Source organism: Sturnira hondurensis, unplaced genomic scaffold (assembly GCF_014824575.4).
Source record: "Sturnira hondurensis isolate 20B ecotype Veracruz unplaced genomic scaffold, ASM1482457v3 Scaffold0003801, whole genome shotgun sequence".
Taxonomy (NCBI): domain Eukaryota; kingdom Metazoa; phylum Chordata; class Mammalia; order Chiroptera; family Phyllostomidae; genus Sturnira; species Sturnira hondurensis.
This window is the reverse complement of record NW_028076432.1, coordinates 25,715-46,421: the sequence shown is the minus strand read 5'-3', so window position 1 is coordinate 46,421 and position 20,707 is coordinate 25,715. Positions and strand designations below refer to the sequence as shown.

At 38.3% G+C, this 20,707-nt stretch overlaps 1 protein-coding gene across 1 annotated transcript in view; it reads left to right on the top strand.

Moving 5' to 3' along the window:
* The window catches only part of ACSS3 (acyl-CoA synthetase short chain family member 3), a 77,319-nt gene that overhangs the window by 48,073 nt on the left and 8,539 nt on the right, over positions 1 to 20,707 (top strand). The window contains exons 3-5 of the mRNA XM_037042806.1: positions 6,714 to 6,902; positions 13,640 to 13,774; positions 17,618 to 17,758. Of these exons, the coding sequence (XP_036898701.1) occupies positions 6,714 to 6,902; positions 13,640 to 13,774; positions 17,618 to 17,758 (465 nt within the window). The remainder of the gene's footprint in view (positions 1 to 6,713; positions 6,903 to 13,639; positions 13,775 to 17,617; positions 17,759 to 20,707) is intronic.

The window sequence follows — 20,707 nt, the reverse complement described above, 5'->3', positions numbered from 1 at the left end:
ATGACCTATTTTAAATCACAACATATGAATATTAAAGAAATGGACGAGCACATTCTTTATCAAGTCTATGAGCTCATATACATAGAGAAATGTAGGACTGAACTACTCTTCTGTGAAATAGAGTCTGAAAATCACATTAGTCTTGAAACCATATAGATTATTGAAATTGTGGTTATTTTGAGGCTGAACTAAGTGGATTAAATAATTTTCTTTCATTTTGCTTGCAAATACAATCTTAAAAATGACCAAATATTTACGGTAACCCACTTGTGAAGAAAATGGAATGAGAAAAATGATTATTCTAAGTAAAGATATTTACCCCTTCATTTGGAGAAAATTATTTGAGAAGAAGTATGTTAGTAAATTATTCTAGCCCAGTGGCAGATAACTCCTTTGAACATAAGATTTTATAATTTTTCTTCTAAAGCTTAATAGAGTTCCATTTTAAATATGAAATATATTTTTCTATGTGTTTTAGGTAGTAATAAGAAAGTTCACTCTTGAATGTAGATGGAACATTTTTATCTTTTGAGGAAAGGTTTCTTTTAGTAACACCAACTCTATTTTTCTGCTATTATGAGACATCTCAAAATTGAATTGACTTAGTATAGTATCACATGTAAATGAAAATGATCTCAATATCATAACCCAGTAAATTATCCCTGTCTCTAAAAGTTACATTTCTAGGAGCTTCACTCTAAATTTCTGTCTTTTTTTGTAGTTTCTCTATGTGTGTCCAGGTGAGAGAGCAAAAACTTGTGCACGATGTGTGAGTGTCCTTCTTACAGCACTGATTGTTGGGGGAGAGCCCCAAAGTTGAAGTTCAGGATGAGTTCGGAAGAGCCGACACATAGCCTTGTTCCAATTCACATACATGGGGAAACTTACAAACATGGGCAAAGCAGCTGCTCCTAGGGCTGGTCAGCAGGGACAAAAATCCACACCCCTCCCAAGAGAGGGTGTCTTTATTATAGGGGGTTAGTAGTAAAACCATGTAGTGGGCAGTCACGTAGACCACTGGAAAGAACATTGCATTTCTAAGTTAACAGATAACACTGGGCTGTTATCACAGTCTGTACACTTGTTCGCCGCCTTCCTGGGGACTCTGCTGCTTTCTGGGTAGTTGGCCCAGCCTGAGGCTACAGAGAGTTCAATAGTCACAAAAGTTTAGAGTCCAGCATTTTCCAGATGTCTTTATTGCTGAAGCCATATTGCATCTCTGATTTCCCCTACACTGTGTATACATAAATACGTGATTAACTTAATATATTTAAAAGTGAAATGCAGGTATTTTAAGTAATCATCTCTCTGTATGGGAAATTCTATATATTCTGAAGAATAGGTCAGATAGACATTTATCTCCAATTTTAGTAAGCTGTTTTCTCAAATATCATTACTGGGTTTTAAGTTACTTCTGTTTGCTGTGACTAGACCAGGGTTTGCTGAGTAAATCATTGCAGTTTGAAAAGATGCCTTCTCTTGTCCTTTCTCTCATGTCGTTTTCTTTGACGTGGCACTGAGGTTGCTCATGATAGTTGTCTGTTTACTAGAGTTTGGGCCCAGCCCTGTCTTTGTCACACAAACCTGATTTTCTCTGAATGCACACATTGGCTGTTTGTGAGGCCAGTGCTAATGTAGTCTACAGAACATAGACTTTAGTCAGTTTTTAATGTTTTTATTTGTATTATGGGCATCTGGTCATGAAAGTATACTAACTCATAGACTGCTTTAGAATGAAGATTTTTCCAAATGAATAGATATTAAAAATTATTGAAATCTTTTTTTATTATTTACACTTTATAATTCTAAGTTTTAAAGTTTTACTTTGTATCTAAGCCAAATATATATATATATATATATATATATATATATATATATATATACCATTTAACATTACATGAATATCTCTTGTTGCATTTTCTTATTTTATCATTACTATTTATGCATGCTGTTGTCAATACAAGAAACATCTAGACCAGTAGGAATTTTATGAGTTCATTTGAGTCAAACTGTTGACAGTCACCAGGGAGCAAGACTTCAATGGATTGAGAAAACTCTCTGGAGAATGGCAGTTTCGCATCCTATTTTATACATCAGAATCAAAGGAGAAGACATAGGGGGTTACGTGAATTTCACTGGTGGTGTATCAGGGAGGTGGGAGAAAGCAAAGGGGGGAAATCTCTGAGATTGGATAAAAAGTGGAATGAAGAGAAACATACTTCTTTGACACTGGTGGGTATAGGAAGGTTAACAACATTTCCAGCAGATGGAGAGGGTACATAGGCAACAAGATAACAATGAGGGGATTTGTGATCTGCTGCTCTGGTGGGAGATTGTGCCCTGAGGGTGTGGAATACAGGGGATTACTCTGACATTTCAAAGGAGTATTATCCTAGATGCACAAAGACCATAGACAGGTTCAGTGAAAGTAAAGACTGACCTTTGTTCAAGAAAGATACCTAGTAAATCACTACCCATTGTGATTAACTCTTTGTCAGGTTTAGTCTGTGGACTGGGCATTTCTTTGCTTTAAGGACCACGTGTTTCTTATTTTTGCATCTGCAGACTTGACTTCAGAATAGGACACGTGTAAAAAAAACCGAGCCAATGACTGGATACTTCATACATCTTTAGTGGGAAGGAGCAGGCAATGCTCCATCTAAGTGAAGATGTACATCTGTCCTGTTTTCCTGGCTGCCTCGCGCAGCTCAGTTCCGCTCACTCTAGCAGAGCTGTGGGGCCTGGCCCTCACTGCGTGGGGTTTGTATTGTCCTTGATGTCAGAACAAAAACCAAATTTAGTGGTGTGTGCCAAATATAAAACTATTACGTTGTTCATAATTAAAACACAGTTTTAAAAAGGTGCAAAGGTGACTGTGAATTGGGTGAATTGCAGATGATTTAACTTCTGCAGTTGAAAAACAATAGGTTGTACAAGATAGGTGGTGAAATATTTTACCTTTGGAAAATAATAGAAATGATAAGTCTATACTGAGATATCTATTTATATCTCTTACCATAGACATCTCAGTATAGACTTATCATTTCTATTATTTTATAGAAATATATACATAGATAAAATAATATCTATTTTCCTCTTAACACTCATTGTTGCTTACCCTTGTCTTCAAAGTGGTTATATTTGCATCTGAAACAAGACTATTAAGTATTCTGCCCTGGGGCTCTCATTAACAACCAACTCTAGATTTAATATTATTAAGGAACATATTTAATGAAACATTATTAAATATTTTAATGTTAAATCAATGTCCTTTTATTTTTTACTTGCTCTGCGCTAATGCTTTGTTTTTTATAAGCATATTTATTAGAAGTTTCATTGGAGACATATTTTCCCCTACATTTTCACACATACACACACACATATATACATATTTTAAATTTAAAAGTTACCATGGAGAATTTTACTAGAGTGACATTCAGTCCTAAGAAGTACTACAAAATAAATTTTCTCTGTTGATCATATAAAACTCCTGTCTTTAGGTTGTCTGTGGTGTGGTGAGCAAAGTATCACAACCTTGGGGAATAGCTAGTTGCAAGCAGCGAGGTTAACTAGGCCAAATGCCCGCCATCTAGTGGTTGCGTAGTTGTCGTGCGGCCTAATTTGGCAAGGTTGTCTTTCAGGGCAACCTTGAAGTTGGTAAGAACTTCAGATGCCTACAGGAGCCAAGCAGATAATATAAATGGAAGAAGTGGGTGGGAGAAAAAAGCAATTCTTGGCATATATCTCATTCTGTGGTTATGAAACTATGGTGTAATCCCATAACATAAACAGGATATAGAGAAATTATTTTAAATTCAGAATGGAAAGGAAAATGCAAGCTGTGTGATAAACAGTCTCAGAGTGGTGAGCTGCATGGCAAACTGAGCAGCCGATCACCAGGGTTAGTTGACAGCTGTCATGCAAGAACGGAAACCCGGTGTTGGGTGACCTTCGGTTTTTCAAGAGAAACTGGAAATCTGGATTTGCATATGAAATAGTTTAATATGGATATGTTGGTTCATTTTTTAAAGATGTGCTATGGCCCTACCTTAAATGCATTTTAGCCATTGTGAGGCCGTTCTTTCGAAAAAGAGCTTGAATTTGTTGTTTTGATTTCGGAGGAGAGAGAACGTTCCTGCCATCTTTCAGCAGCATTGTGAAGTGGGACTGCTATATAAAGTTACTGAATCAACTGCTAGCTTGGGTCTTGTTGAAGATATTTAAATTCACCAACAGCCCTGGCTGGCGTAGCTCAGTGGATTGAGCACGGGCCTGCGAACCAGAGGATCGTGGTTCAATTCCCAGTCAGAGCACATGCCTGGGTTGTAGTCCAGTTCCCTGCAGGCCAACTCCCAGCAGGGGATGCACAAAAGGCAACCATACATTGATGTTTCTCTCCCTCTCTCCTTCCCCTCTAAGGATAAATAAATAAATAAAATCAAAAAAAAATTAAATTCACCAACAGACACTACCGAGATGCTAAGGTTAGAGCTGTAAATAGGACAAGCTCTTCTCTTTGATCGCTCCCACTACTGTGTCTTAATTGGGGTCCCCAGTAATGCGATCACGGAGCACGGCCACTTTCTGTGGAGATTGCACACTGAGATGTTTGTGTAAAACTTCCCAGTGTTTATCTTGGTTCTGAGCTCCACACAGAACTCAAGTCTGCAATTTATAATACTTGAGTGTATTTTTCTTGTAACTTTCTGCGGGGCAGCTTTGGGTTCTTAAAAAGCACTAAATTGTAGTTTGCAATATGGAGGAGAATAAACACTGATAGTTGGTTGTTACTTTCTTTCGCTGCCGTTCTTAACCTTGACCACATCTTTCCCCATCTCCACAGAGGAAGTGAATAAAAAGAAAAAGTAATAAGAATGGTCAGGATGTAGGTCCTTTAAGCTTGTTCAAAATATGAGAGGCAGAGTGAAATGAAAGGAACCACAAATAGCCCTGTGGCCCAATTCCTTCTCTCAGGCCTCCTCTGTTCATTATCTTGAATGGTCACATTTAAAGGCAGCCCGTAGTCCCTCCAGTTGTCCACCCGATCCTGACAGGCCCTTTAGCTCTCTGACCTGACCTACCACAACTTTTTACTTGTTTTGTTTTGTTTTTCTGTTTCATATCCCCTAGTTCCCCTGCTGTTCCTTCTTCACATCACGCATGATACCCCTTACACCTTTGTACTGGTGTTCTCTCTGCTGGAAATAGTAGACATACAGATATCTACTTATTCTTAAACTGCTACATGTCTTTGCTAAAACATCACTTTCTTAGTGAGGTCTACCCTATTTGTCCCATTGAGAATTATATTTCCTGTTCTTCCAATCTCCTCTGTTTCGCTCTACTCAATAGCACTGATTGCTGTAATCATGATGCATTATTTACTTATTATGTTTATTACAAACATTCCTTCTTCTAAAACATAAGCACTCTAAGAATAGAGGCCTTTGCTTACTGGTGTTTCAGAAAACAGTGTCTGACATATACAAGTACTCTATGTCTCTCTACTTGTGTTTTTAAAGATTTTATTTATTTATTTTTATAAAGAGGGGAAGGGAGTGAGAAAAAAAGGGATGGAAACATCAATATGAGAGAGAAACATTGATCAGTTGCCTCTCACACACCTCCAACCTGGGACCGAACACGCAACTCAGACACATGCCCTGACCAGGAATTGAACTGCTGACTTTTCATTTTGCAGGGTGATGCCCAACCAACTGAGCCACACCAAAATGAACGAAGGTTGAAGTTCTTATTCACTTAGGTCTGGGCATAGTTCCCACAGCTTATTATGATTGTCCATGGAAAGGTTTCTTGCAATAAGTGATATCATGTGTGGGCTTATGATCTATTTTGTCTTTATTACTAGCAATTGAAAAAACACACTAAGAGAATAAAGACATTTGTATATTTGGTCTCTAAAATGTGTTAAAAGTGAAAGAGGGTGGTGACTTTGTATAGATATAATAATATGTATAAAAAACTATAAAGAAAAAAATTATTGTCTTACTGCAGTAGAAAGAGCAAAGGACACAAAGTCAAAAGAATTGTGATGGTATCTTGGCCACACCAGTTTCTAGCTTTCTCACTCTGGTTAGCTGTTTATTATTTCTGCGTCTCAGTGGTAACTGAGATATAAAATAGGACCAGTGGTAACTGGTCCTATTTTAAAGATATGGTATATCTTTAAAATAGGACAATAATAATAATAGACTCCATCTTTTTGCCTTACAAGTGTACAATATGTTTTCTTTCATAATACATACCTGTTCAACAACTAACCCAACATATATCTAAATCTATAATCATTTTATTTTTCTGTTCCTGTGACAGATTCACCCTGTAGAATAAAAGCTCCACAGGGACATGTTCGTTTTTCAATGTCGTATTCCCAGCTCTAAACACAGCATATGACATGTAATAGTTGCTCAGTACATATGTTTGTTATTAAATAGGTAACTCAGCAAATTTAAGCCATGAAGTTTAAAAGGTATAATAACAGTAAATTGGTTTGTAGTCATTTGTTAAAATACAGATGTCTGTTATTATTGTCACTATGCAAACCTTATCACCACCATCATCTTCATCAAATGTACGTTACACAAGCTGCCTGAATTTGATTCCAAGAGGGTGATCATCTTCTTGCATTGCTGACTTAACCTTTGGTGGAATAGCATGGAAAACATTTCAATGACCTGATGACTTTGTTACAGGTCTCTAAGCTGGCTGGTGTTTTGGTCAAGCATGGTGTCAAGAAAAGCGACACTGTGGTCATCTACATGCCCATGATCCCGCAGGCGATATACACCATGCTGGCGTGCGCGAGGATCGGAGCCATCCACAGTCTCATATTTGGGGGATTTGCATCCAAAGAACTAAGCAGCCGCGTTGATCACGCAAAGGTAAGGCCTTATCTGGAGAAATCGAGTAGTAGGTCTTTATAGTGCTGCCACATCGGCAGATGAGTCACGAGGAATGATCTGCGCTCATTAGACCCTCCTTTCAAACAGGGTACTCAACGCTTACTTTTTCTTTGGAGTGTATCTATTAACCACAAATTTAGTTTCGAGTCCTTTGTGAATGACATCTTTCTAGGTGCTGTGAGGAATATGAAATATAAGCTAGTTTGCCGTATATTGGATGTATAAGACAAGTAAAATAACTAATAACTAATTTATTTATTCAACATATATTTTTTAAGCTCCCACTGTGTGCCTGCTCCCATCGTTGGAATAGGATAGTAAATGATACTGATCAGATAGTTGGGGCACATAGCTAGTTTTATAGTCTACATACTTCCTGGGAGAGAGCAGAGGTTAAGAGAGGGTGTCACTGGGGAGTGGGTTACATGTTTAAATGGGGTGCTAAAATAACAAACTTGGTATGGCTGCAATGAAACATCCTTGAGATGTGGAATTTAAAACACTTAACATAGTGGCTAGCATGGAAGACCCATTAAAAAAAGGTTAGCTACTATCATTCTATGAAGTTAGAGCAGGGATCAGCATGCTGTTTTATGCCTATTAACAGGCAATAAACATTTGAGGCATGGTGGGTAACATGGTTTCTATTTCAGCTACTCAGCTGTGCTGCTGTAGCACAAAAGCAGCCTTAGAAGCTCCCTAAACTAAGGTCATGGCAGTGTTGCCGTAGAACCACACAGAAACGTGCTGTGGGCAGGGTGCAGCTCTCAGCCAGGTTGCACACCCCTGAATTGGAGGAAGGAGAGATTTATTTTGGTTGAGTGGCCAAGGAAAACTTTCCAAAGGATGTGAGATTTGAGTTAGATCTTGGCTAAGATTCAGCTAGGTGAAGGGAATGATGTCATGAAACCCAAAAGGAGAGAAAACCAATGTTAAGCTTTACATTAGAGGTAGGAATGGGTAAAATTCATGTGGAGGCCAGTGAATAGACTGATGTGATTGAGGAGGGGCAGAAGGTGAGCTTGCATGGGCAAGGAGTTTAGTCTGAACCAGATCCTGTATGCCTTGGCCAGTTAGTTTTTGAGCAGGTGAGTTACATGTTTTAAGCAATGTTAAGAGGAGGCAAATCTTTCAATATGGTGTCAGTGGGGCAAAAGCTAGAGACTGGAATAAGAACCTTTGGTGGGAGGACTTCCGCCAAGATGGAGGCATAGGTGGAAACACTGTGCCTTCTCCCACAACCAAGTTTGAAAACAACAAAGGTTTAGAGAACAAAGACACAGCCAAAGAACAGAAAATTGAATTATATGTAAGTCCGACAACAACTAACCGTTCCACCGGGATGGTAAGAGGGCAGAGCCAGCAGCAGAGCAGGGTTGGGCAGGAAAGATCCCCAGACCTAGGCGCACAAGTAGCCCGGACCCAGTCAGGGTGTGGGGCAGACTGACGGCGGTCACACATTCGTGCACAGTGAGACAGACCACGCAGGCCCCAGGGGGCGAGGGCTGACGGCGGTGGCACACTCGCGTGCAGTGGGACGAAATGCGTGGGCCCAGTGACGGTGGCAGCTGCCGCACCTGTGGGGGCCGAGGCGGGAGGCGGCAGATGGGACGCCATTGCTCCTCATTGACCCCGCCCCCACATACAGCGTCACAACCCAGCGACTGAGTTGCCCGGCTCTAGTGAACACCTTAGGGCTCCTATCCTGCTAAGTAACAGGCACGAACAGCCCAAAAGATGACACAAGAAGAACTCAAAGTCCCAGAGCCAATAACTCTAAGCGACCAACAGATTGCCAGCCTCTCAGAAGCCCAATTTAAGACACTATTTATCAGGATGCTCACAGAATTGGTAGATTATAGTCACAAATTAGAGGAACATATGAAGGCTAAACTAATTGAAATGAAGGGAGATGCACAGGAAACCAATAGTGATGGAAAGGAAACGGGGACTCAAATCAATGGAATGGACCAGAAGGAAGAACAAAACATCCCACCAGAAAGGAATGAAGAAATGAGAATTCAAAAAAATGAGGAGAGGCTTAGGAACCTCCAGGACATCTTTAAACGTTCCAACATCCAAATTATAGGGGTCCTAGAAGGGGGAAAGAAACAGCCACGAGTGGAAAACGTATTTGAACAAATAATAAAGGAGAACTTCCCCAGTCTGGCAAAGGAAATAGACTTCCAGGAAATCCAGGAAGCTCAGAGAATGCCAAAGAAGTTGGACCCAAGAAGGAACACACCAAGGCACATCATAATTACATTAGCCAAGACCAAAATGAAGGAGAGAATCCTAGAAGCAGCAATGGATAAGGGGACAGTCACCTACAAAGGAGTACCCTTCAGACTGTCAGCGGATTTCTCAAAAGAGACCTTACAGGCAAGACGGGGCTGGAAAGAAGTATTCCAAGTCATGAAATCCAAAGACCTACAGCCAAGATTGCTTTATCCAGCAAAACTTTCATTTAGAATGGAAGGACAGATAAAGTGCTTCTCAGATAAGGTCAAGTTCAAGGAGTTCATCATCACCAAGCCCTTATTATATGAAATGTTAAAGGGACTTATATAAGAAAAAGAAGATGAAAAATATGAACAGTGAAAGGACAGCAAACTCACAGTTATTAACAACCATGCCTAAACCAAAAGCAAACCAAGAGGACAGCTAGATCAGGAGTGGAACTGTAGAAATGAAGAACACATGGAGGGTTAGCAACAGGGTAGTGGGAGGAAGAGAAGGGGGGAGAAGGTACAGAAAAGAGCATAGACAGTAGGTAGAAAATAGATAGGGGGGAGGGAAGAATAGTGGGGGAAATATAGAATCTAAAGAACTTGAGACACATGGTTATAAACTAAAGGGGGAGAATGGTGGGGGAGGGAGTATGTGGGTGGAGGGGAATGAAGGGGGGAATAGAACTGTAATGGTATAATCAATAAAATATATTAAAAAAAGAAAGAAAAAGAAAGAGCCTTTGGTGGGTGGTCTGTTTATGAAGCAATGGGTGATGTGCAGGAGAGTAATAGGAAGTGTCACTTCCTAGTAGTAGAAAGTGAAGGAATGTTGTTATAAGAGTCAGAGATGATTGACTTTTAGAGTTTTACAAGCCCAACATGAGACATTCTCAGCGACAAAGGGAACCAATATATGTTGAGGGCCCGCTGAGTGTTAGGCATAACGTAATGTTTGCATGTCTGACTTTACTTGGCGGAGGTCACTAATTGGAAATACTAGTAGAAGCTGGTTTGTAGACTGACTGCTTGGGCTTTTAAACATGTTGAGTGCTTTTAAATATGTTGAGTTAGGACGCATGAAGGGAAATCTTGGGGGAAATACCAGTCAGGCATTGACCTGTGACACGGTGGGCAGCTGGAAACTTCTCTGAGGAAGTTATAGACACCAGTTTTTTCCCTCAGAAATCGAAATACCATTTGGGTAAAGGTATGAGATATATTATTTCCTTTTTGTAAAATTTTATATGATGTGGGAAAATTAAGGTATCCAAAATGTAAGTATAAAATTTATGCTGTACTAGTGGAGGAGTTTTCATCTGTACCACGTACACACTCTTTTTAAGGAGCTTAGGCAATATGCACATTATTTTATGGGCAAGACCATTAACCATGCCAAATTAAAGGCAAGGAGATGGAAATAGAGATGTATATCAGAGATGTTTGGATACAATTAATAGCTGAAATCAGGGATGGTTTTGATGTCATGGTTTTCAAATAAATAGTTGAAGGAAACATTTTATTTTAACAGAAAATATGAAGAATAAATTGTAACAAGTCAAGACCAAATACAACTGTTACCAGCAATGTCAGCTCTTGGTTCCTGAGTTTGGCAAAGAAAGAATTCAGAGCCAACAACTCTAGTGCAACAGGAAGTTTATTTAGCATGTAAAGCCAAGGTATATGAGGTGGGAACCTAAAAAAACCCCACCTGAATTGTTTTCTGGAAGACAGGTCCTTTTCTGGAATACTCTGGGTGAGTGTTCTAGAAATCCATCTGTATGAGTGTCTTAGCTGGCATTGTTATGAGAGTCTGCATTTGGCTTTAGTGAATTTTTCGGAGACTCAGTACATTTACTCATTTCATGATGGGTGATTTATGTGCACACCTGTCCACACCGTGCTGAATTTTCAGCAGTTTTTGACCAAAACCAGCATGATCTCAATGCCCTATTCACCTTTCCTATTCACCTGATATCACCCTGAGTGATATTTTGTTTTGTTTTGTTTCCCTACATGAAAAAAAGTCCTCAAAGGGAAATGTTTTTGCCCTTGTGGAAGAGGTGAAACGAAAAATGACAGAGGCTGTAAAAGACATCAAAATGGACAAGTTTAAAAACTGTTCTCAGTGGTGAAAAAAAGTCTCAATAGGAGTATTGCATCAAATAGAGAATACCTTGGAGGTGAATTAAATTTAAATGTGTAGTAATGAAAACACAATTTTTAATAAATAAATTCCAGGGTCTTTTGGGTCCCTCCTTGTACTTAAAGAGAAGATTCCAGCAGACTGCTCAGAGAGCTGCCTTGGCCCTTTAGAATGAAAGTCCCAAGAGGCAGAGGAAGTGAGCCAGCTGGGCTGCATGCTCTCAGGGGAAATTACAGAGGCAAAAGAAAGGCCCTTGGAGCTGGGTTTAGTGGGTTAGCTCTGGACAAGCTGCCACTGCCTGCCACTCCCCTGCATGCAAGTCTCAGGAGGACCTTTATGGAGTAGGTAAAAAAAGGAAAGATATGCACCCAAAGAAAGAAGTCATGGGCATGCTTAAGAGAGAGCACCCAGGAGATCCTTTACCCTAAGGGTTTTTATCTGTTTTCTAAAGGTGGGAATTTTAGGGGAGATCTTAGGAGAGGATCTCAATAGAATATCAGTTTTTTCAGGTGTATTCTTCTTTATGCTGATGCATCAAAATGAGTGTATAGGTCATTTTCTGGTTAGTTTCACATTCAAAGAATGTCACCAAAGAAGGACTGGGACCATGGCAGGTCTGTCTCAGCATGGTCTGGAATGCGTATGATGTTGCGGTTTATTAGCTGCCTGTAAATTGCTCGGCCAGCTTGTCTGGGTATTTGTGTCAGCTTCCCCATTCTGCTTGCCAAGGCACTTTCCGAGCTTCTTCCTATCCTGCCTCAAAGCCTCCAATAACAGGCCAATAGAAATGTGAAAAAGAATTATTTTTTGTAAAGGAAGAGTCTAATTTTGACTTTATTAAATTATTCAAGTTTTGATATATTCTATATGTTCTTAATTTGAGATGCAACTTTTATTTATTCAGAATTATAGTCTTATAGAAGGCTACTCAGAGTTATTTTTCTAAGTATTGCATATATTAAAATGTAAATTATATTCAAATGTGTGACCTTTAAAAACATAATACAAAGAAATAAGCCTTTCATTCTTTTTTTTTTCCTTTTAAATGGAAGTTTGATAGAGCAGAAAGAGAGAGTTTCTATAATCAGACACAATGGGCCTTCCTCTCATTCTGCCACTTGTAGCCTGGGCAGGCTTTGTACCTGCACTGAGCCTCAGCTCCATGAATATTAAATGAAATTCGGAAAGCAGGAAGTACTATATATTCATATATTTGGTGTAATATGAACCTTCCCTAGATGAAATGTATTGTAACCAGAAATCAGAATTCAGGAATAGATGCACTATCTTGGATTGATTATTTCTCTCCTGAATAATTTAGTATGTTTGCTTTGCTTTGGATTTCTTGGTGAAGAAGTAGTGTACTTGAAAGAATAATGACATATTTGTTTCTGCAAATTAATGAAAATTTTGGTTTAGCTCAAATGTTTATTGAAAGCTTGTGATCTGACAAACATTATACCAGGCCTAGGAGACACGGAGGTGAATGGCATCCAGGTTCGGCATTGGAGAGCTTCCAGTGAAGAGGTGGGGATGAAGGAACGCTGACTATATGGTCAGGCATCAGATGCTTGCCCAGGGTACACTGAGGAAGGGAGATTAACCCTAACTTCTTTGGCCCCTTTCTGGGGTGTCTTTTGTCTACAACTGTGGACATCTTGAATAACTAGCAAACTGTCTGATAAACAAAAGTGCCAGGTGGGTCTTAATGACAGAGGCTTTTTAAGGCTTTGTGGGGCTGAAAGCCTAAATCATTTGGGTATCCTTTTCAGAAAAATAAGGCAGAATTTCGCATATTTGGTGAAAATGAATATATATTTAGAATGAAAAAGAATCATAAAGGAATTATCAGAAATTTGGGTACCTTCCTTCTGTGGTCTCTAGGCATTTAAGTGGAGATGTTTATCTAAAAAAAAACTCTTTAAAATCCTTCCTGAGAGCAACCAGCCTGCCCCCACCACCACCCAAGGAAATGCTCCACCCTCCACAGCAGCCAGCTGTTCCGGGGCCTCTGTGAGTGAGGGGTCCCTAGCTTGCATTCCACTGGTTCATGGCAAAACTGCTGGCTTAATGAACTTGTTGTAAAGTATTTTTTGGCCGCTCATACCTATTAGCCAAAAGCATGTTGACATGTAATTTTGAATAGGTAAGTGAAATTTATGTGGAACTGGTTAGGTTTATAACACTTAAAAAAGGCTTATTAGTTTTGGGGTCATTTATTCAGTAGAGAACAGAATTATTCAGACATTTCTTTAGAAGTGTTAAAGTGCTTGCCAGCACCTGAAATACTACGATTACCTTAATTAGGATTGTTAAGCTTTCTCATTTTTTTTTTATTGTAGCCCAAGGTGGTTGTTACAGCATCATTTGGCATTGAACCTGGAAGGAAAGTAGAATACATACCACTTCTAGAAGAAGCGCTGAGAATAGGACAACACAGACCAGATAAAGTTCTCATTTATAATCGTCCAAATATGGTAATCTGAATATTGAATTTGGTTCTTGCTTATAGTGATGTGCTAAGTGTGACTCTGGTTTTGACCATTTAACATAAACCCTTGATTTATGAACTGTTAAATATACTTCCTGAATGTCACTATTTTTGGCAAAAAGAGATATTAGATATGAATGATATTTTCTCTCTTTACAAAAAAACTAGCTTAAAATGAAAAGACCGACACACAGCCTTGGCCGGGTGGCTCAGGCGGTTGGAACTTCAGTTCCCGGTCAGGATGCACACGTAGGGTGTTGGTGTGGTCCTGGAGGGGGTGCCTATTGGGGGCGACTGATCGATGTTGCTTTCTCACATCCATGTTTCTCTCTCTCTCTCTCTCAAGTCAGTAAGTATATCCTCAGGTGAGGATTAATAAAAAAAAGATCGAAAAAATAGCTGTAATATCAATGAATTGATTCTCTGTATGGTCTATTATTATATCATTTATTAATTTAAATTATAACAATAATAATAGCACTAGCAAACACTAACTGACTACCAACTATGTGATTTTTAATACATTCTACTAGTGACTAATTTTAAACAAGGGAAAGGGTCATCAAGGAACATGTATAAAGAACCCATGGACCCAAAGCGGGGTAGGATCAAGGGTGGGAGGTAGGGGTGGGTGGGGAGGAGGAAAGTGGTGGAGACACTGTACTTGAACAACAGTTAAAAAAAACTTCCAGATAACTCTGTGTTCTAGCTGATAGATAGCATTAATCTAGCGAACAATACCAACAACAAAAACTTGCCCAGCTAATAAGCATCAGGGTTGTGATTTGAATGCATGAACTTTGACCGCCTGCTTAATCCCTAAGCTGTCCTGGCTTGTGGACAAGTGTGATTAATTTGAATGTAAAATATCCTTTAAAAACTTGAGTAAAGATATTTAGTTCAGAAATAAAAACTATGTTCAGGAAAGCAAAATTTGAATACTCTAAACAGATATAGTATTCTGTGATCCATGAAAGAAGACAAAGCAGCACACTCCATCAAGAGATATATTTTATAACTGCCTTGCCTAGTAAATTGGACCTGATGGTCACCTTCTTCCTGCATTCAAACAAGTATCCAGCTATTTTTATAGTGGGACCAGCTTGGATTTCTTGCTGATTAAATTTATTTTTACAGAAGAAAAATGATTAAGAGTAGAAATAATCACGTATGATTTTTTGGAACTCTTGAGAGCTTATCTGCAGAAAATGCTTAAATGACAAGATATAAGAATAGAGAGCATTGAAGCTATGTCATTTTGATCACCACCTAGCAATTCCCATTACCACATTAAATTCCTTTGTAAAATTTTAGTAGACTGCGGTTCACAGACTGCTGCACTTACTGATTTTAATACTCTTCCTGTCACAAAGAAGAATTTTAAGTTTATTTCGGATGACCTCAAGCATATTTTTAAAAAGGCTTGTTGCTATTAAACCAGGGAATGCAAAGTCAGCAGTAAGGAAGGCTTTGGGGACAGAAGGTTATAGGAGGGTAAGAACACACACACAATAAAGAGTTTTTGTGGATATGTGTGTGCTATTCACACATATATGAATTCAGGGAAAATTTATAAAGAATTTACGCCAGGCCCAGTGCTAAGTACTTTCAAATACTTCTTATTTAATTCTCTTAAAGCCATAAAATAGATGCTATTACTGGCCCCATGTCGTGGATAAAGAAATTGAGTCATGGAGAAATCATGACCCACAGTCACATGTAGTAAGTAGTGGAGTCAAGATTTGAACTCCAGCTAAATGCCTTTTAACCAACATGTTTCTTTTGCTTTATAGCACGCTGGCTATGGATATGAATGTTTCCTATTCAGATTCTTCAAATGCAAATCTCTTCTCTCTCCTCTTAATAGATAGAGATCCACTCTCCCTCTCCCCTTCCCATACAAAACTGGCTCACTTTCTCTCCCTCTACCTTTTCCTTAAGAGCCTTCCTTCTATTTTGACTTATCTTTACTTTAGAGGAGAGCTTTGGATGTCACTTGTCCTTCGTATTAGTACCGCTGTTCAGGCAGTAATTAAGTCCAATGGACTGGCTTTTTTTTTTTTTACTTTGGAGAAAAACAAATTGAAGCTTAGTGAAGTCTTTCATTAACCAGATTTGCATTTTTGCCAGTAAAAACCTGGCAGTCACTCCTAAGCCTCAGGGAGGCAGTGACAAATCAAAGGAATAGCACATCAGCCAACTCCAGTGCTGCCCCAATTATTGCCTTTTAAGAATAACAACTAGGGAGGACTTATTTATAGAAGTAAGTGTCTATATGTAAACGATAACGTTGAATTTCTCTCTTTCTTCCTTTCATCAAATCGTCTTTACACGTGGCTGTATTTCTTAGCCTAAAGAACAGCCATTCATTCAAGTCTTCATTTCCTTTGATCTATAATTATTTTTGTAATGACTCAATTGACATTTTTAATTGTGTAGCGTGATGGTTTTTTATAGGTCTATAATACAGATGTCAAAGCCTTGACACTTTGAAATTAGTTATGTCTGTCTAATGCATAAAAATAAGTGAAAATATACAACTTGGTCACAGTAACTATTTTCATTTATCTCAGTGTCATATCTAGGGCTTATCACAGTGAGGCTGGAGGTGCATGAAACTTCACTTTTATGAAAGTAAATTCAGACTGTTATCTATTAATGTATATATTCATATAGGTGTTGTGTTTCTGATGTTATATTCAAGTGATAATTTGTAAATGGATGCACTTAAAATATGACCATTTTTCATAACACTGACCAATACATTAAGGAGCCTGAAAAAGAGAAATGGTCTGGTGTTTATAAACCTCTCAGAGTCTCTGGACTTAGCTTCACTTTGATGAATGAATAGTTACCTATACTCTCTAGGTGGTGGATTGTACTAACATTCACTGAGGAGTGGGCAATCTTGCCTTGTGCCTATGCTAAAAGCTCACCAACTATAAGCTTCCTGATGTGTCATCTTGAGCTTAGTTATCATCAAAGAAAATAACTAGACATGTACTGAGTCTTAATTCTACCTAAACAGATGTATCTCTCCATTAGAGCAATTTTTCCCATAAGCTGCTTACTTATTCTTCACTTTTCTGACCTATTTCACTAGCAAGTTGTAAAGAGGTCTGCCTGCCTTCTTTTAAGGTGTACCTGTCCAACTCATGACGATATTATCATAATGTTTACAATACAGATCTTGGTTCTAGGAACAAGAAGAAAGCAAACCATTTCTATTATATTAATCAATGACCTAGATTGAGGGAAACTTGCATAGCATTTTAGATATGTCACATATTGTCATTAATTTTTAAAATTGATTTTTCTTCTTGAAAAAATAAAGGTCGATTTTTTCCTTTACCCCTGAAAATGATTTAATATTCTCTTATTTGGAGAGATGGCCACAATATTACTCCTAAAAGGCCCTTTAAAAAGAGAGATTTTAATGGATTAGTTGAGATTTGATTGTAAAGATGATCATTCCGAAGTAAAAGAAATTGGTAACAAAAAGTAAAAATTAGTTTATAAAGTTAATAGTGTATGTACATTTATGAAGACATGAATCTCTGTTAGGCAAGCTCTGACAGCTGATGAAAACATGACTGTATCACATGGGATTTCTTAAGGAGAGCCCTAGATTTGAATAAAACATGTTCTTTTGTCAGTTCAGTTGAAGCCAACATCAAACTGTTAGACTTTTTAATGAACATTTATCTGAGATATTTACAAATCTGATATTTACTGCTATAGAGGTAGCCTAGCCCATCCTCAGCCTAACATTGTCCTTTGAATTTAATTTCCTTTGTTCAGTGCATATTCCTCTATTTTTGCTCTCTAGGAGACAGTTCCTTTGGCCCCAGGTCGTGACCTCGATTGGGATGAAGAGATGGCAAAAGCACAGTCGCATGAATGTGTTCCTGTTCTTTCAGAACACCCACTGTATATTCTTTACACATCTGGAACGACGGGTTTGCCGAAGGTATTCATTCACTCTCTCAGCGATGAACATATGGTGACAGATTTCTTTTGCACTGAAAATATTTGGTTACTGACTGACAACTTGCAGATGATACTTTGAGGTATAGACTTAGGTACTTTATATCTTAAAGAAGTGCTGTGTTTAAATATAGAAAAGTATTAATTACATTTAAGGTCAGGGACTTTGCCCCAATTTCTTTTAAAATCTTCATATATATCAGCAATATGCAATTGCTTAAGTATTAAAATTAATAGATATTTGACCAAATATCAGTTCACTTAATAAACTTTTATAAAGATATATCTTAAGTGAAATATTTTGTGGCATTGAGGCCTGACTTTCATACAGTATGGGATGGATTGATTTTTAAACTAGGGTAATTCAATTCGTTGTTATAAATGCAAGTTTGAGAACTGGTCTAGACAGTTTGAACAACAAGCAATTTATCCTGAGTATTGAACTCTGATTTGCAGCACTGAAGACACTCAGGATCTTAAAATCTACTCACCATGAAACATGTGTTCACAAAACAAAGTTAAAAGCATCAATATTTATGGAGGTGTCAGATAACAAACAAATTCCACTTTTGCCTGGTATCTCCAAATAATACTGTTTCTTCATATAATTTCATAGAGACTTGCAACATTGTCTTCCTATTCATCTTCATCTGAGTGTTCAATATTCACCAAATTGCAGAATTTTAGTGGGGGGAGGGACTGTCACAATCGCTCACATCCTAGAGGGCAGTGACCTTTGTTTTCATATTAGATCTCTGTGGCATCAGAGTTCTGAAGACATAATCAGTTAATGATTTTTTTAAGAAGTAACATTAAGATGTTCCATATGACGCTCACTGACTTTGAAAAAAGAAAACATTTGCCAGGGGAATATAATCTTGTGAGGAGTGAGACCATGTTTTATGACATTTTAGTCTACCATCGCGACTGCTATGAGTGAGTGTGGCTGGTGCTTGTACATTTCTGTTGACTGCAAAATGAATAAATAAATGCCTGTACGTAAGGCTATTTGTGTCATTGTAGAATCAAAGTCTCATGATTTTATTAAAAAACAGCTTTGGCCATCTGAAAAATAAATATTGGTTGTACTGAAAACTCTTAAGGCTTGTTAAAGCAATCCCAGTGATCTGCTGCATGTAATCTTTACTCTCCACTTTTTTTGTGATTTTGCATCATACATCAGTCACACAGAGTCTATCTGAACACTTGGCTATAAAATAAAAGCAAGTTTTGATCTAATATAAAAGTATCCACATGAAAGAAAAACCTTGGCCCTGAAAACATAGTGTAACCTAAACAAAAAAAAAAAGTCATTTAAGCTCCTTAAAAGCCTGAAGGAACCTTATAAAAGCATTTGTACCATCTCAAGATTTTCAATCACTCTACAGTTCACTGTTGCCTGGGGCGGGATCTCTGCAGGAGGGTCAGAAAGTCTTGTCAGAAACGCAAAACTGACCCAGACGGTGTAGTAGAAAGAAAATAAAATAGCAAAGAGAGCATTACATCTAAAAAAGTGGTGATTCCAAATGAGGAAATACCCTAGCTATTGCAGGTTTTCTCTTGGTCAAGAGTTTCTCTTCTGGATTCCTAAATGTTCAGAATAAAGATTATTTGAAGTTTTAATTATTCTCATTCTCGCCTATTATCTCCTATACTGAAGATAATCTATTTCAATAGATTGGAGAAGGCTTTGTTTGGAGTCACGTTGAATTTAGCTCAATATCCATTCACTGAGTGTTCATTCTGTGCTAAAAGATAAAAATATGAGTAGAACACGATCCGTTTAGTCTAGTCAGGTTGACACACACACACACACCCCCACACAGATGGAAAATAGGCTGCGACCTTGCTCTGAGAGAGCGAAGCTGTTTCTCTCAAGGAAAAGATGAGATTCAATGGCATCCAAAGGATTAAATTCAGTGAACTCATCAAATATCATTGAGCACACAAATATGTGTCTTGCTCTATTTTTAGAAGTTTTTCTCCATAGCTGGGACTCAGGCACTAAACAGATAAAAGAGTTATGTAATACGTGATGTTTTATGAGCAAAAGTAAAGCAGGGTCAGGAGGCATAGTGATGGGAGGAGTGGGGGTGCAGGTCTACCAGGGAAAGCTCTTGATGAGGTGACACTGGAAAGATGAGTAGAACTTCTTCAGAGTGGGATGTTACAGGGAGTGGGGCATCCCAGGCAGAGGGGATCAGCACAGCAAAGGTGCGAGTGTGTGAGAGGGAGCTTCCAGGATGGCTAATATGGTTCAAGGCAAGAAGAAGTGGCTAGATATATAGGCAAGAGCCAAACTTACAATTTAACTAAGAAGTTTTAGCCAGTATTCTGTATGTAGAGGTTGGAGGGCACTAATACTTTTTAAGCAAAAGAAAAAATATGAAGGAAGATAATACTCGCAACATTTTATTGGAAATATAAACACATTTAAACAATGGAGGCAAGAATATTTGAGGTTGTTTGATTAGTTTAGGACTTAGGACAGCAAACTTAATAGAGAGGAATCAAATTTGGTCCAAGGATAAGAGCGAGACAAGGGAGGAGTCCAAGACTTTGAAACTGAGAACATGGGAGAATATTTGAATATTTACTGAAATAGAAACACAGGAAAAAGGGTTCAGGTTGGGGAAATGGAGAGTTTTTTAACATGTTGAGTATGATGTGTCTTGGGGACATTAACAGGGCGATGACTACTCAGTAGTTGGAGGTGAAGATTTGGGTCTGAGAAGCACCCCTGGGTTTGTAGATGGAGCCCTGTGGGTCATCAGTGTGGGTTCTGGGGTTTACATTATGGGAGGTTTACATTACATAAAGCTACCTACTTACATTATCAGTGTACGTAGCTTTTGCAGAGTATGACATGTTGAATGGCAAGAGAAAATAGTCATCTCACAAGATCCCTCAGAAATACTGCTCTCATCCCTAT